The sequence below is a fragment of the Gigantopelta aegis genome, chromosome 3 (genome assembly GCF_016097555.1).
Source record: "Gigantopelta aegis isolate Gae_Host chromosome 3, Gae_host_genome, whole genome shotgun sequence".
Taxonomy (NCBI): Eukaryota; Metazoa; Mollusca; class Gastropoda; order Neomphalida; family Peltospiridae; genus Gigantopelta; species Gigantopelta aegis.
In genome coordinates, this window is record NC_054701.1 from 38,014,954 (window position 1) to 38,032,643 (window position 17,690).

Consider the following 17,690-nt stretch of genomic DNA (forward strand, 5'->3'; position numbering starts at 1 on the left):
AAGTTGGTGGCTAAACAACCAACGGCGACCACTTCTGTTAAACCACCCCCGGTCAGGAACGAGCAACCAACGGAAGCCGATCCGGGAAACGCGTCAAGGGCGAACCGGGGAGGGGAGGGTACCAAAACTGGCGGCTCAACCGCCAGCGACGGCCCCTTTTACCCAACCGCCACCTGTGGAGCCCATGGGTGACCATCCGGCAAGTTCTACAGCCTCGCCATCGCCGCACTCAACTCCTCGCAAGAGGGAGGCGGCCTCAAGCGGGCGCCGAATCAGCTGAAATTCATGCCGATGAAGACCCGAAGAGAAGAGTATACCATGGACTCCTACCGCAACATGGACCCAGCACACACCGGACTCCTGACGAGGACACGGCAGGATGGTGTCTACAGACAAACCACCAGATGCTACGGATCATGCATGGAGAGGATGAATCCCATCACTGTGAAGTCGTTTCCGGACTTGCCAAAGATCATCCACAACTTCAAGCCGTCATCTGGATCGCTGTAGATCGTCAACCTTTCCTACCTCTGCCTCCAGATAAGGGCGTAGTCAGACTTTAAACTGTTTGGCCGTAGTTACAAATTTTATGTTTATTTTTTTATAAATAGTCTGACGCACTTTATTTTGACAGCCCGTCTAAATTGCTCAAATCACCTTAAAACCCTTTCAGCCGAGCACTCTAATTTTATTTTTGGACCTAATTTTGTTTTGCCAGACATGGTAAAATGTATCAGCTATCTTCTTTGGCTTTAGGTCTCTGACATAACTTCTAAATACTTTATTCCAAATTCCGCCCATATCAAACTTACTCCCCCCCCCCCCCCCCCCCCCCTGGCCCGGACTTAATCACTGGCGACGTCAGAGGTTAAGCCCGAGACAGGCGTGTTCGAAACCTTCGTGGTATATGAACACGTAAAAAAGGTTCAAGTTCAAGCTGTCACGCCACTGTCGTACATTATATTAGAAACTGTATTAAGAAAAAAATGTCTGTGTCTTAGGACCAATAAAAATTAATATCAACTTATTGGGTTAGAGTGTTTTCGTCGTATATATATTTTTTGGTCTATAAATTATATATATAAATAACTAGAAAATGACAAGTACGTTATATTTTCAATTTCTTTTATTTCTTAATGAGAAACAACAGCCTGAAAAAAACTCACTGTTATCACGAAAAGATAACGTTAATGTTATGGAGCTCCATTTTGCTATTTATTCTTTATTTTTGTCACTGGCGTAACCAGGATTTCATATTGGGAATATGCACTCTAATAAACCCCTACCCTGGTAAGTCCTGTTGTAAGACAGGTCAATACATAAGGTGGATCATGGCTACGTTTCTAAAAGTATGAATAAAAATACAATGTAAATAGACGGACGTATTCGAGTAAAGTAGTAAATTGAAGCGTTCTTAAAATTATAAAACATTCTGACGTTTTTGACGTTACGTAAACTGGTAGGAATACAGTGCGCTACATTGTTGAAATTAAATTCTGTAGTTTGATGCTAAATTGATTTTTTAATATTACCAATAAAATCCACAAGTGCGAATTACATTTTAAGTAAAATCGAATTGGAGCGAGTTGATCAACCATTGGACGTAAAATGACCCAATCACTTTTTTTTTTAATTGGGGTTGGGAGAAGGCTGTATATACAGCGAATGGGGCGAATTGATCTTGCATGGTATCAATAATTCCTTCCTTCGAGAAATACCGAATGCATAGTAAAACGGCGCCCTATAGTATTAAGTTCTAATTATAGCGTTATCTCTCATGAGTCCTGAAAGGATTCTTCTATGCTTGTCGTAAAACCTATCATTGCACCAGTTCTGTTTCAACATGTTCGTGTGTATCATTTTGGTAAGCACGCTATATTATTATGCTGTGTTGGAACAAATGTTAGTAAGAGTATTATGTTTAGCAATATCAAATTCCAATTCAGCTTTTTTAATTAAATTAAAATAATACACATTCCTAGTCTAATACAGTTTCATTCAAGTGATATATTCATTATGTTCTATATTAGTAATGTGGTATAAAATATGTACATATCCACTACTTGTGATTTTGCAATAATTCGTATTAAAATATATAACGAACAATCTCCATTATTTAATGCTGTTTGAATATCCCCTACTTATTTTGAACAGTATATTTGTACGGTTATTGTTTTATTTTGTTAAAGGGACATTCCTGAGTTTGTTGCATTGGTAAGATGTTTCCGACTTATAAAATATTTCCACGATTAAACTTACATGTACATATTAAATATATGTTTAGAATATTAGTGTCTGCATATTCAATGTGTTTCTGGTCGTCCTAATATTTGTAAGAAGCTCAAACTTAACCTAGTACAAATGTTAGAACGATCAGAAACACGTTTAATATATAGCCACTAATATTTTATGCAGAAAAATATATTTGATATGTAATTACAATCGTTAAAAAGTCTCTGTTAGTCGACAACATCTAAAAAAATTGCAGGCATGTCCCTTTAACATGTTGTTTTTTTGTTTTTGTATTGTTGAATTTTTTTTCCGTTTTTTTTTCTTTGTAATCAAAATGTATCAGTATGACATTTATGTAGATCGCCTATGCTGTGGCAGCCGACGCTACCGTAAATAGCCCATGTAAAACGGGAACCGACTGCGCCAAAGACGAGTGTTGTGTGGTTGTCATACCTCGAAAAGGAAAACGTTTTAGCCTGACTCCCACATGTCAGAAACTGGGCACGGAAAACGTAAACACCGGTTAGGATCGTTTTTGTTCTTGTTTAAAGTTGTTGTTTTTCCTTTGCTTATGTCTGAAATGATCGCAATTTAAAATTTACAATGTGAAAAGTTGCAAGCACTCGATTCATTTTCTTCTTCTTTTTGAGGGACATTTTTTAGAATTTCATTCAAGCCAATCTTCTCCAACCTCTTTTTAAATTTTAATAAATACTTTATAGGCCCAAAATGCTGCTACTGATGCTGCTGTTACAGTACCGCCGCTGCTTCAGTTTTCATTTCTCTTTTGTGAAGTTCAAAATGACCTTAAAGGCATATTGTCACAGAGCACTGACCTATTAAATAGCCTAACAAAGTATTACCTAAAAATATATAAAATTGATTTGTCCCTAAATGTACTTTATTCAACCATCTACGTAGCCACCATACTCCACTTATTAATGATATTTCGTAAAAAAAAAAAAAAAAATGGAATTATAGCAATGGTCTATAATTAAAAAACTAATATTGTCAACAGGGTTGACATGGATTTAACTCCATCGTGGTTCAGTTAAGGTGATGTGATAGCTAGATTTGGTTTCCAAATATTCATTTATTATCCATTTTTGGAGAAATAAGGTACTTAAATCTGAGACAGTATGCCTTTAAACCTACACCGAGGTCTGACGCATAGTCCTGACACAACCCAATGCTATGCTAGGTGTGCTTTTTCTATGGTCAAGGATTAATATTACAATAAAGTATTTTAATAATATTCTCAAATAATACTTCATAATTCATTGGTTATTGCTTAACCTTTTGGGCACACACACACGCACGCACACACGCACGCACTCGCGCGCGAGTGTGTATATAATTCAGATTGCTTTGTTAAAATATTGTCTTCTCTTATGGTACAGCTTATTAGTAAAGCAAATTTGTACATAACTATTGTTTGTTTTCATTATTTTTTGTTTAGACTGTTATGTTAAAAGCCACATGTCTCCAACTATGACGCAGTACATAGACAAATGTCCGTGTACTCCAGGCCATGAATGTGTTTCAACTGGAATCATTGAAGTGCCGCAAGGAGAACACGGTGAGATGATAAGCTATATTATATCCTCAGTGTAATAACATGAATAATTATCAATATAATATTAACGTACAAGTGGTCTTTGATGCAAAGTTGTCATTATGTTGAATACCCATAAGCTGATAAGATGGTGGGTGGGAAAGGGGTGGGGGTTGGTTATGGAGTAAACCTTCACATTTAAGCAAGCACGATGGAGATGTTTGGGCAAAAGGAGCAGACCTGAAAACGTTTATCATGTATTTCCATCATTGTATTCACAATATTAGTTGTAATCCATGCAAAAATATATAGTGATTTATTGCTGTTTATGAATAAATGTTGTTATTCATATTCAGGCCTTTTTTTTTTAATTCAGGCTAAAATAAGCCTGCCCACCACACCGCATAAAAACGAAAATAAATTAATTAATTAAAAAGAAAGAGTTTGTTTTATTTAACGACACCACTAGAGCACGTTGATTTATTAATCATCGGCTATTGGATGTCAAACATTTGGTAATTTTGATATATAGTCTTAGAGACGAAACCCGCTACATGTTTCCATTAGTAGCAAGGGATCTTTTATGTGCACCATCCCACAGAGAGGATAGCATATACCACGGCCGTTGATATACCAGTCATGGTGCACTGACTGGAACGAGCCCAATGGGCCCACCGACGGGGATCGATCCCAAACCGACCGCGCATCAAGCGAGCGCTTTATCACTGGGCTATGTCCCGCCCCGGAATCTTAAAAAGTGCTAAAATGTAATTATTAAAGTATCTTCACAACTAAAATTTGAATTATGCAAGAAAAACCAACACAATCTAACCAACCAATCAATAAACTTTGAGTTTGAGTGCCTCTCAACCGCTCCACTCGAGTTCATGAAAATACTGGAAGCAATGCCCATGTTAGAAAAAGATAACAAGTGTGGGTGTTGAAGGGGAGGGGCGGGAGGGGAGGAGGTAACAGCACCATGTTTTGAACCATTATGTATATTCTCTACCACATTATGAATTCCAGGTAAATGTACCCGTCAGACGCATAGTGGAACTCAACAAGTGAATCATCCGTGTAATTCTGGTGCCGACTGTGCTGATGACGAGTGCTGCGTTTCTAACATAAGACCTCTTGGCAAGCGAAGTCTTTTTAATTCAGGACACTGTGAAAAACTTGGAACAAGACATTCCCGTAAGTAAAGAGAAAAGATGTACAATTTTTTAAAATTAAAACGTCCAAATTGAGTCAGCTAGTGTTTCGGTAACATCTGCGAACTGTTTGATTGGTTCCCGACGTGGACATTTGCTTTACTATGATGCGCATAAACCAGTCTACCGGACGTTTTTTTGCTTCTGTTAAAAGCACACATCACTTACTAGGAGTAAATGAAAAATAGAAGCACATAGATCTACAGTTTTAATAATAATGTGTCTTTATACAATATTCAACTTTGTCCCTCTCCCACCTAATAGTTTTAGGCCCTGGTTCGACATTCACATCAATGCCATACTAAAAGGAAATGGGTATTTATGTTCCACTGGTATATCAAGTATTTATAAGTAAAGTATCTACACATAAATCGTGGTAATATTTGTGTTCTTCCTGGATTTTTAAAATATATTTTTTAATGTTTTAAAGACTGTTTGATGAGGGATGCAGGTCATTCTGGCAAGCCAGCTCATCAGATGTTTCAGTGTCCATGTTCTGTAGGACTGAAATGTGTAGGAATTCATCAGTTTGACATGCCTCTTGGAGAAATAGGTTTGTGCAGTTTAAAGCAACTTGAATAAGTTCATATAGTATTTATACGGCAATAAAGAATATGGGGGAAAACAACATTGTAAAATTTGCAATATGTTATTTTGAATGTGGCGACAATCCTGCTTCTACGTAAATAATTTTATAGGCACATTCTTGTTACTAAATTTGTTTTAATATTATTTTTTTTTTTTTTTTTTTTTTTTATGAATTCTTGTATTGTTTCTCTTTTGTCATTTCGTTATCTTTTATATCAAATTCAGTGTACCAGTATAATTATTTTATGTTTTGCCTAGAAAACTAATTATTTTTATATTAATTTTTAAATGTATACCAATCAGATTTTTGTTTTATTTCATAGTGCGCCTTGATACTATTTGAATGTAATAAGATGGAATCTATTTTTGTTGTTGCAGGTCAATGCCATTGAACTACTGCTGACAATGCAAGAGCCAAATGAGAGCTGTTTATACAGTGTTAATATATCATACATAATATATTATATGTTTTAATAAAATGTTAATAAATTATATGTTTATTAAACATTACCATGGTGATCTTGTTTTCTTTAATGTTAACGCTGACCTTAGTTTGTGGAGTGTGGGACGTAGCCCAATGGTAAAACGCTCGCTTGATACGCGGTCGGTTTGGGATCGATCCCTGTCGGTGGGCTATTTTTTGTTCCAGCCAATGCACCACGACTGGTATATCAAAGGCTGTGGTATGTGCTATCCTGTCTGTGGGATGGTGCATATAAAAGATCCCTTGCTACTAATGGAAATATGTAGCGAAACCTTCGTGGTATATGAGCATGTTAAAATTAACCGCTCTAGTGGTGTCATTAAACAAAAAAAACCTTAGTTTTTAGACAACTATCTGGTGTAAACTATTTACATATATTACAGATTGTTTACTGACAATTTACATACTACTTATAACATTTTGATTGCTAGTAAATATATAGACCTACCTTATTTTCCTGGTGTTTGTAACAGGGATTAAGCAAGATCCTCAAAGTTATTAACAATCTGGTAAATATGGACAGAAAAGCAGCCAAATTCAAACCAAAATATAACATTAAACCTCTTTAAATGTATTTATTTGACATATACATTGTATAAAATATTATAATATGTAACTACAAAATGACAAGTACGTTCTATTTTCGATTTCTTTCTTTTTTAATGAGAAACAACAGCTTGAAAAAACTCACTGTTATCACGAAAAGATAACATTAATGTTATGGAGCTCCATTTTGCTAAAAATAAATTAAATTATAATTTATTTTTTAAATAAATCGCTGGCGTAGCCAGGATTTTATATTAGAGATAGCTACTCAAATAAACCCATACCTTAGTAAGTCCTGTTATGATTGTAAGGCACGTCAATAAATAAGGTGTGTACTCTGCATGGCTGTTTCTAAAAAATAATGGGTCCATAAAAAGAACAGTACATAAACAGATGGACGTTTTCGAGTTATGTACATTTAATATTAAACCTACGTTTAAAAAATAAATTCTGTAGTTTGATGCTAATTTTATTTGAAAATATTACCAATAAAGTCCACAGGTGTTCGTTACGTTTTAAGTAAAATCGAATTAGGGCCAGTTGATAAGCATTGGGCGTGAAATGGCCAATATTTATCTTTTTTTTAATTTGGGTGGGAAAAGGCTTTATATGCATCAATTGGGAGCGAACTGATCTTGATATCAACAATTCATTTCTTCAAGAAAACGGCGCCCTATAGTCTTAAGTTCTAATTATAGCGTTATCTCTCATGAGACATTTAAGAGTTATTCTTATTCTATGCTTGTCGCAAAACCTATCACTGCACAGGTGTTACTTCAACATGTTCGTGTGTATCATTTTGGTAAGCACGCTATATTATTATGCTGTGTTGAAACAAACGTTAGTAAGAGTATTATAATTATATAGCAATATAAATTTTAGATTCAGCTTATTTATTAAATTAAAACAATACACATTCTTTTTTTAAAGTGATATATAAATCATATATATTTACTATATTAGTAATGTGATATAAAATATGTACGTGCTATACCAAATAAACTGATAAAATGAATTCTGTTTTAAAGGTACATACCCTAGTTTTTAAACAATAGGGCACATTTTTGACCATTATAGTTGTTTTTGATAACTGGAATCATACTTTAATTAGATTTTATGGTTTAGATTATCAATTTCCGTAAATTCGAAGTGTTTTGGTCATCCTGGTGTTTTTAATATCACAAAATGCATTTCTCATATTTTTAAAAACGCGCGTGCGTCTGAGAAGTAACAGTTATGGAGTCGAGTTTTAGTCTATTTGTAGAGGGTACTTCACTATTTCAATGAATGAATGAATGAATGTTTAACGACACCCCAGCACGAAATATACATCGGCTATTGGGTGTCAAACTATGGTAATGGAAACAAATAAGGTGATGATCAACATCAACAGAAAAATTCAAGATATAAATAAAAACAGTGTAAAGAACTGTGCAAAATACAAATATCACAGAGAGATACTGACTTTTACTCTAAACTTCAATGTGTGCTGTATTGGCCATTCTCAAAGAGAATGTTACACCCCTGCACCACGGTGAGGTTACAGCACGCGCAGGGGCCACTATTTCAAAGTCACAGACTCATGTTTCTTTCAATTGTAACTATCCAAATGTGTTACAGGTTTGTAGATTAACTAAACTTAGTGTTAATTTTCACGGGTTGAAACTAGGGTCTGTCCCTTTAATGAAAAACAAATTATATACTCTTCAAAAGAAGAAACGCAAAACCACATTGTCGTAACATTTGGAGAATTGATTTAATTATTGAATGGCGAGTCCGATAATTACCAAATGTTGCAGGATTGTTCACAATTCACTCTAGTCCATTGTGAGTAAGTGATAGGACACACCACCAAGGTCAAGGTCATCTGGAGTCAATACCGGGTGTGGCCTCCGCGTGTGTTGACAACTGCCTGGCACCGCCTGCCCATTGAAGCAACCAGAGTACGGATGACGTCCCGGGGGATGGTGGCCCACTCGGCCTGCAAGGCTGCTGCCAGCTCGGGCAGGGTCTGGGGCTGTGGTTGTCGCTGTCGGAGGCGTCGGTCCAACTCGTCCCATAGATCCTCAATTGGGTTCAAATCCGGTGATGTCGATGGCCAAGGAAGGACATTAATGTTGTTGTTCTGTAGGAAAGCCGTTGTGAGACGTGCTGTGTGAGGCCTGGCGTTGTCATGTTGGAACACTGCGTTGGCCATAACTGGAACGATGTGTGGCCGGAGGATCTGGTCAATGTAGCCCTGTGCATTCAGGTTGCCCTGCACGTGGACCAGGTCAGTTCTGCCAGTGTGTGAGATGGCTGCCCACACCATGACACTACCCCCGCCGAATCTGTCCACTCCCTGCACGCAGTTTGCCGCATAACGTTCACCACGACGCCTATACACGCGACATCTTCCATCATGACGTCGGAGCAGAAATCGGGACTCGTCACTGAACCACACCTGTCTCCATCGCAGTTGAGGCCATTGTCGGTGAATCTGGCACCACTGCAGTCGGAGTCGACGGTGTTGTGGTGTTAAGATGACACCTCGAACTGGACGTCTGGCACGAATTCCTACCTCACGTAGGCGGTTCCGTACGGTCTGGTCGGATATCCTGCGCAAACCTGGTATTGCTGCGGCTGTGGAGGTGGCAGTAGTCAATCGTTCCCGAAGGTGGCGTACCCGGATGTAGCGGTCCTGCCCGGGGGTAGTGGCCCGTGGTCGACCGGATCTAGGGAGGTCACGTGTTGATCCATGTTGCTGGTAACGGTCCCACAGTCTGGAGATGGTGCTTGGGGACACATGGAATGCCCTGGCAACGGCCGTTCTGGATTCGCCTGCGTCTAGTCGGCCGATGGCATTGTTTCTCTGCGGTTCACTGAGACGTGGCATGTCCTGGATTGTCAACTGTCGGCCAGATACAGAGGCCAGGCAAGCGAACACCCTGCACTTTTATACTGTCGGTGTTCATGTTGCACGTGCAGACAACGCACGTGCAGTGGTGACATGGTTTGCACGTGGCTGCGTTTTTGCGAATATTCACATTTTGGAACTTTATTGTACAGTAGCTGCGTTTTATCGAATGTAACCGTGGGAATGTGTTTGGGACATGCAATGACCTTATATTCACAAAGCATGAACCGGTAGGAAACATAAAATCGGAGTTATAACCCATTTGTACCCTTTTGCGTTTCTTATATTAAGTTCAGTCTACACACTTAGTACTTCACTATAAAATGTTAGTCAACGAAGGATGGAAGTAGTCAGCATTGACAAATTGTCAACTGTATGCGTGTATGTATGTGGATAGAGCCTAGAGGTGAAGCCAATCTAATCTAATTGCGAGTTAACTTTTTTAAATACTTTTTTTCCCTCTCACACGCAATAGCCCCATCTCACCCTCCGCAACAGCTTGTGATTCAGTGAAATCCAGATTTTGGGAATCTTTTGAAATAAACAAGTAGTGAAAAGATTTTTCGTGTGTGTGTGTCTGTGCGTGTGTGCGTGTGTGTGCGTGTGGTGCATAACGGATCAAGACGTTTGTAAGGGGGGATGTGTCCATAACATTGTAAAAAGGTCAACTTGAGTTTGTATATCTGTATCTAAATATATGAACCTTACACAACGAACCCTTTGACGAAAAACATCATTGCTGTCAAACGCCAATTGATGTATGAACAACATAAAACAATGGGGGACACGTCATTGGACCAGAGTGATGTTTACAGACGAATCTAGGTACTATTTTAAGTCATGACGCGGTTTGGCGACATCACAATGAGCTAGATCAACATATAAGCAAGTTTATGAAGGGGGGGGGGGGGGGGGTCCGTTATTGCCAAAACTCAACTTAACATTGTCCAAGGAAGGGTCAGAGACCAGTACTATCGAGACAATATCATCGCACCCATAGCTGTGCCCTTCGCTCGTCACGCTGACTGAAATTTCCATATGACAACACCCGTGCACATCGTAGTAGACTAGTGACGGCGTTCATGCAACTGCAGAACATCAGCACACTTCCTTAGCCAGCTCCGCGCCACGACCTTTCACCCATTGAACAAGTCTGGGACATCACGGGTCGACGACTTGGACAATGTGAACGTCAACCGATCACTTTGGCCGAGTTAGGTGTTGTGCTCTAAGAAGAATGGGCCAGGATCCCCTAAAATCAGATTAGTCGCTTGAAAAGAAGCATGCCTCGCTGGATCCGTGCATGTTTGGCGAATCGTTGGGGTTTCACCCTTTACCAAGCCATAAAGCAAAAACGTCAAATTTGCCCTCTCTGTCCTTGGCATCAATTTGTGCTTCATCTGACCATGTCAGCCTACCCAGACATGAACATTTCACGCTAGTGTATTGTCTAATAACCCCTAATAATTCATATTAAAATATATACAGAGCAATCTTCATTATTTAATGCTATATTTGACTATCCCCTACTTATTTTGAACAATATATTTGTATGGCTATGTTTATTTTGTTAACGTTGTTTTTTGTTATTGTTGGTTTGTGTGTGTGTGGTGGTGGGGGGGGGGGGACTGGATTAGTTTGTTAAATAAAAATGTATCACTATGACATTTATGTAGATTGCCTATGCTGTGGTAGCCGACGCTACCGTAAATGACCCATGTAAAACGGGAACCGACTGCGCCAAAGACGAGTGTTGTGTGGTTGTCATACCTCGAAAAGGAAAACGTTTTAGCCTGACTCCCACCTGTCAGAAACTGGGCACGGAAAACGTAAACACCGGTTAGGACCATTTTTGTTCTGGTTTTGGGGTTTTGTTTCTTTGCTTATGTCTGAAATGATCACAATACAATGTGAATAGTTGCAAGCACTCGATTAACTTTGGTTTTTTTTTTTGAGGGGCACGGTTTTAGAATTTCATCCAAAAGGATAAAGGTCTGGCCCCACCTTTTTCATATATTTATTTTTTTGATATATAAATTAATACTTTAATGGCCAAAACTACTGCTGCTACTGCTACAGTATCGCCGCTGCTGCAATAGTTGCCAGTTTTCATTTCTCTTCTGTTAAGTTCAAAATGACCTTGACCTTACATCAAGATTTGATGCATAGGGCCTAGTCATGTTGGGTGTGGGTTTTTTTGTATGGTCAAGGATTAATATCACAATACATTATTTCAACAATATTCTCAAGTGAAACTTCAACTTCATTTTCATAATTCATTGTGTGTATATAGTGTAGACTGATATGTCTTCACTTGTGATACAGCTTATTATTGAAAAAAATGTGTACATAACTATTGTTTGTTTTCATTATTTTTTGTTTAGACTGTTATGTTAAAAGCCACATGTCTCCAACTATGACGCAGTACATAGATAAATGTCCGTGTACTCCGGGCCATGAATGTGTTTCAACTGGAATCATTGAAGTGCCACAAGGAGAACATGGTGAGATGTTAACCTGTGTAATAACCTGTGTAATAACCTGTGTAATAACATGAATAACTATGTACAAATGGTATTTGACGGAAAGTAGGCATTATGTTGAATACCCTTTGAAGTTTGTTACGAATCATGGAGTCCAGGCCTGGTGCTTATAAAACCTAATAGAGTCTGAGACGCTAATGTCATGACAACGCCATACAAATTGTATGTGTGTGACGTCATTAGAGTTTTATAAGCACGGGCCCAGGTCATCTGTGATAATCAGATCACCTAATGTGTTCGATATTAATCACAAACAAATTCAATATGCAACAGGTAAATATTTAATGAATGGAAAGTTGAAAAAAGAAAAAAGAAAAAAACCCACAGAGAAAACAAATCTGCTACAAGAATTAGCACATCCGTGAAAACTTATTTTTGAGAGATTGCAATACAGATAAGAAACAGTGATGGAATGTCTCTGACTGAAGCACAGCTATGTCAATATCGTATGTAATAATGTCTTACCACAATCACAGTCTGGTATCATCGTCTCAAACTCCTAATCAGTCACTCAATGCCGATTTGTGGAAGATATTTCCATTTCTCCTAAGTGCATCTCAAAGTCTTGCAGGGTTTGCGGTTCGACTTGGGTGTGTGAAATAGATACCCGTACCATGTTCCACACATGTTCGGTTGGACAGGTCTACAGACTGGGTTGGCCACTCCATATGCATTACTGAAGATAGTCATCAACATCCCTAGGATGATGTGGATGTGCACCGATGATGAAACTAGAATCTGTAGCACCTGTGTATGACTGGACTTAAGGATCCAGTAATCCATATGGTACACTTCTGTCATTGTTCCTCTGAGCATCACATGGTATTAGGTTTTACCAGTTCAGTTGCCCCCCCCCCCCCCCCCCACTGTAAACGGTCATATTCATCTATATAGGCTCTATCTCCCTATTTTTGTGGCATATTTGATTATTACTATTATTTAGTAAAATTGTATTACCTTAAAGTAAAGTAGGGCTAGTGAATTTTTAATCGTGGCTAGTAAATTTTAAAAATAACTGATCCCACGGCTAGTGGATTATATAAAAATTATAGATGCCCTGGCAAATGTGTAATTTAAACTGGATTAATATTAAGACATTTTGTTTGCAAATTGGCACCTTAGCACATGTTCACAATATGTAAAATTCCAGCCAGTGCACCACGACTGGTATATCAAAGGCCATGGTATGTACTACCCTGTCTGTGGGATGGTGCATATAAAAGATCCCTTGCAGCTAATCGAAAGAGTAGCCCATGAAGTGGCCCAAGAGGGTTTCCTCTCTCAATATCTGTGTGGCCCGTAACCATATATCTGACGCCATATAACCGTAAATAAAATGTGTTGAGTTCGTCGTTAAATAAAACATTTCTTTCCATGTAAAATGCACAAATGAAAGACATAGATTTAAGTACACTCTGACTTGGAAAATAATGTATAGGTATAGAATTCACAAATTGAGGTACCGTTAGGCACGAACGATGCAAAATTCATATGCACACATTTTTGCGCTGGTTTACAACAGTAAGTAACTGTGCTGGTAATAGCAAAACACATTGTGCACTGCCTCATAACTATAGTCAGGACCTTTAAGATAACTTTAAAATTAAATGATTATACCAATGTTTAACTAAATTTTTTGAATAAAAAGTTATTAAGGCTACATCAATTTAAATTTTAGTTGTGAAGATAGTTTAACAATTAAATTTTAGCACCCTTACATGTAACCAACAAAATCCAACCAACCAATAAAAACTTGCCTCTCAACTGCAGAGTTTGTGAATATACTCGTAGCAATACTCATGTTAAAAATGCCTGAAGTGAGGGTGGGTAGAGTGGATGGGAGGGGAGGGGGTAACAGCACCCTGTTTTGAACCATTATCTACATTCTCTACCACATTATGAATTCCAGGTAAATGTACGCGTCAGATGGTCTGGGGAAAGCGACAAGACAAGCATCCATGTCATACTGGTGCTGACTGTGCTGATGACGAGTGCTGCGTTTCTAACGTGAGACTTATTGGCAAAAGAAGTTTATTCAATTCGGGGCACTGTGAAAAAATGGGAACAAGACATTCCCGTAAGTAAAAATAAAAGATGTACAAAGTGTAGTTCAGTTTAAAAACAAAACAACAACTATATCCCCAAAACAAACACAGTCAGCATCTAATAAGTCAGACCTTGAACCCATAGACCTACCTACTTATTCCATTTATTACATAAACTAATACTTGAGTATTCGGGCACGGGCCGAGTCTAGCAAGACTCGAGTCCGTTCACAATCAGCATCTAATAAGTCAGACCTTGAACCCATAGACCTACCTACTTATTCCATTTATTACATAAACTAATACTTGAGTATTCGGGCACGGGCCGAGTCTAGCAAGACTCGAGTCCGTTCACAATCAGCATCTAATAAGTCAGACCTTGAACCCATAGACCTACCTACTTATTCCATTTATTACATAAACTAATACTGGAGTATTCGGGCACGGGCCGAGTCTAGCAAGACTCGAGTCCGTTCACAATCAGCATCTAATAAGTCAGACCTTGAACCCATAGACCTACCTACTTATTCCATTTATTACATAAACTAATACTGGAGTATTCGGGCACGGGCCGAGTCTAGCAAGACTCGAGTCCGTTCACAATCAGCATCTAATAAGTCAGACCTTGAACCCATAGACCTACCTACTTATTCCATTTATTACATAACTAATACTGGAGTATTCGGGCACGGGCCGAGTCTAGCAAGACTCGAGTCCGTTCACAATCAGCATCTAATAAGTCAGACCTTGAACCCATAGACCTACCTACTTATTCCATTTGTTACATAAACTAATACTGGAGTATTCGGGCACGGGCCGAGTCTAGCAAGACTCGAGTCCGTTCACAATCAGCATCTAGTAAGTCAGACCTTGAACCCATAGACCTACCTACTTATTCCATTTATTACATAAACTAATACTGGAGTATTCGGGCACGGGCCGAGTCTAGCAAGACTCGAGTCCGTTCACAATCAGCATCTAATAAGTCAGACCTTGAACCCATAGACCTACCTACTTATTCCATTTATTACATAAACTAATACTGGAGTATTCGGGCACGGGCAGAGTCTAGCAAGACTCGAGTCCGTTCACAATCAGCATCTAATAAGTCAGACCTTGAACCCATAGACCTACCTACTTATTCCATTTATTACATAAACTAATACTGGAGTCGGACACGGGCAGAGTCTAGCAAGACTCGAGTCCGTTCACACAGCATCTAATAAGTCAGACCTTGAACCCATAGACCTACCTACTTATTCCATTTATTACATAAACTAATACTGGAGTATTCGGGCACGGGCCGAGTCTAGCAAGACTCGAGTCCGTTCACAATCAGCATCTAATAAGTCAGACCTTGAACCCATAGACCTACCTACTTATTCCATTTATTACATAAACTAATACTGGAGTATTCGGGCACGGGCCGAGTCTAGCAAGACTCGAGTCCGTTCACAATCAGCATCTAATAAGTCAGACCTTGAACCCATAGACCTACCTACTTATTCCATTTATTACATAAACTAATACTGGAGTATTCGGGCACGGGCCGAGTCTAGCAAGACTCGAGTCCGTTCACGGGACTGAAGAGTACCCGTGCAAGGAAGAGTACTCTCATTTAATTCTTTTTGTTTTGTTGTGATTTTGCCATATGCTTTCCGCGGGTTACATTGTCGGATTATGAGACATGAGGGGAAAACAAAAGTGGAATGTGTGGAATGCAATATTATAAATGGCATCATTTGACATCCATGTTCAGCGCTCCTCCCATTTAGTTATTTTAGGCCCTGGTTTTACATTGACATCAATGGAAATACTAGTACTTCTTTATGTTCCACTGATGAAGACTACTTTTAAGTAAGTGAAGAAGAGTCTACACATAAATCGTGGTAATAATTATGTCTTTATTGGATTTTGTTTTAAGAATGTCTTGTGAGGTATGCTAGTCATTCTGGCAAGCCAGATCAACAGGTGTTTCAGTGCCCATGTTCCGTCGGACTAAAGTGTGTCGGAATTCATCAGTTCGACATCCCTCTTGGAGAAATAGGTTTGTGCAGCTCAAAAAAAAAAAAAAAAATGGTAAAAGTTCAAATATATAGTGTTTAAATGACACAAAAGAATATTTTATATTACAAACACACAGAAAAAAACAAAAACACAAAAAAACTTTAAGAAACTCCTAAGATATTATTTTAAATATGGTAACAATGTTAGTCAGATTTTTTTTGGTTTCCATGTTACTTTTAATTATACAAGTTTATATTCATGTTCTTATTACACTATGTTTTATTTAGTGATTTCCCCAGAAATTATACCAAAAACTTTTGGGGCATTTCACCATTTTCGGGGCACTTGTTTTTCATTAAAAATAGAAGAATTTTTTTTTTTATTAAAATAAACATTAATTTAATTTATGTGCTTGCTTTAATAAATGAATGGCAAAATATATAAAAGGCATATTTTATTAATTAATAATACCTTTTTGAGTGTTTTATAAAGACAATTTTAGAATTACTTACTGAAAAAGGCTTGTTTAATCTCAGGGCAGCATGGCACTGATTGAGGCAAGATGGTGCTAGACTATTGAGGCATGGTGCTGCACCATGCTAAAACAAGCTAGGGAAAAACACTATTATTGTTATTTTTAAATTTTTTTTTTTATTTTTTTTTACTAAATCTTTGTACACTTTTCAGCGTTTCATTATCTTTTATATCAAATACAGTACCGTATTCACTTATTTTATATTTTTCCTAAAAAACAAATCATATTTGTATGAATTTTAAATGTACACCAATCAGATTTTGTTTTAATTTCATAGTGCGACTTGAGACTATTTAAATGTAATAAGATCTTTTTTTTTGCAGGTCAATGTCAGTAAACTACTATTGACAATGCAAGAGCCAAATAGGAGCTGTTATATATATACTGATGAAAAAAAATAAGGGAACACATTTTATTTGAGACCAACTTTATATCACTACAAGAGTAGTTAGGTCTGTATAAAATACATAGATGTAGTGTGGGACTGAATCGCACTACTGTGGGATTGTCTGCCCATTCACATTGTTAACTTCCTGATACTGTCGATAGGAGTTTCAGCTGCAGTGAATATTTGCTTTTACTACATATGTGTTTTCTTTTTTGTTTTTCCCCATCAGTATATCTTACTAAAATATTAATAAATTATATGTTTATTAAACATCACCATGTTGATCTTGTTTTCTTTAATGTTGGAATCTGATGAATGTTTTTATTGCTTAATCATGTAATGCTGCTAAACTTAGTTTTAGGCAGTGTAAAATATTTTCGCCAATCACAGATTTTTTTACCAACAACTTACATATTATTTATAACTTTTTGACTACTATAAATAATTAAATTTTAGACCTACCTGATTTTCCTGGTGTTTGTAACAGGGAATAAGCACTTTAAACGGCAATCTGATTGGTCCAGAGGTGCTCTTTTTTTTTCGTTCATATCTCGATGAATTAAAAAACAAAGTAGCCATGCCTACTACACGGGATCATACAGTGTGCACATTGTTTTTTTATACAACATGTTTCGTGTGAATTCATACTTGCATGAACCA

At 37.8% G+C, this 17,690-nt stretch overlaps 2 protein-coding genes across 2 annotated transcripts; both read left to right on the plus strand.

The window, feature by feature from the left end:
• Positions 1-1,823: 1,823 nt before the first annotated feature.
• Positions 1,824-6,110, plus strand: LOC121367275. Its single transcript, XM_041491388.1, has 6 exons — positions 1,824-1,864; positions 2,592-2,754; positions 3,692-3,811; positions 4,814-4,981; positions 5,429-5,551; positions 5,965-6,110. The coding sequence occupies exons 1-6, from the start codon at positions 1,844-1,846 to the stop codon at positions 5,976-5,978; spliced, it is 609 nt and encodes a 202-aa protein (XP_041347322.1). The 5' UTR covers positions 1,824-1,843; the 3' UTR covers positions 5,979-6,110.
• A 1,276-nt stretch (positions 6,111-7,386) lies between these two features.
• LOC121390078 lies at positions 7,387-17,305 on the plus strand. Its single transcript, XM_041521791.1, has 6 exons — positions 7,387-7,418; positions 11,189-11,351; positions 11,897-12,016; positions 13,965-14,132; positions 16,025-16,147; positions 16,966-17,305. The coding sequence occupies exons 1-6, from the start codon at positions 7,398-7,400 to the stop codon at positions 16,977-16,979; spliced, it is 609 nt and encodes a 202-aa protein (XP_041377725.1). The 5' UTR covers positions 7,387-7,397; the 3' UTR covers positions 16,980-17,305.
• The last annotated feature ends 385 nt before the right edge of the window (positions 17,306-17,690 follow it).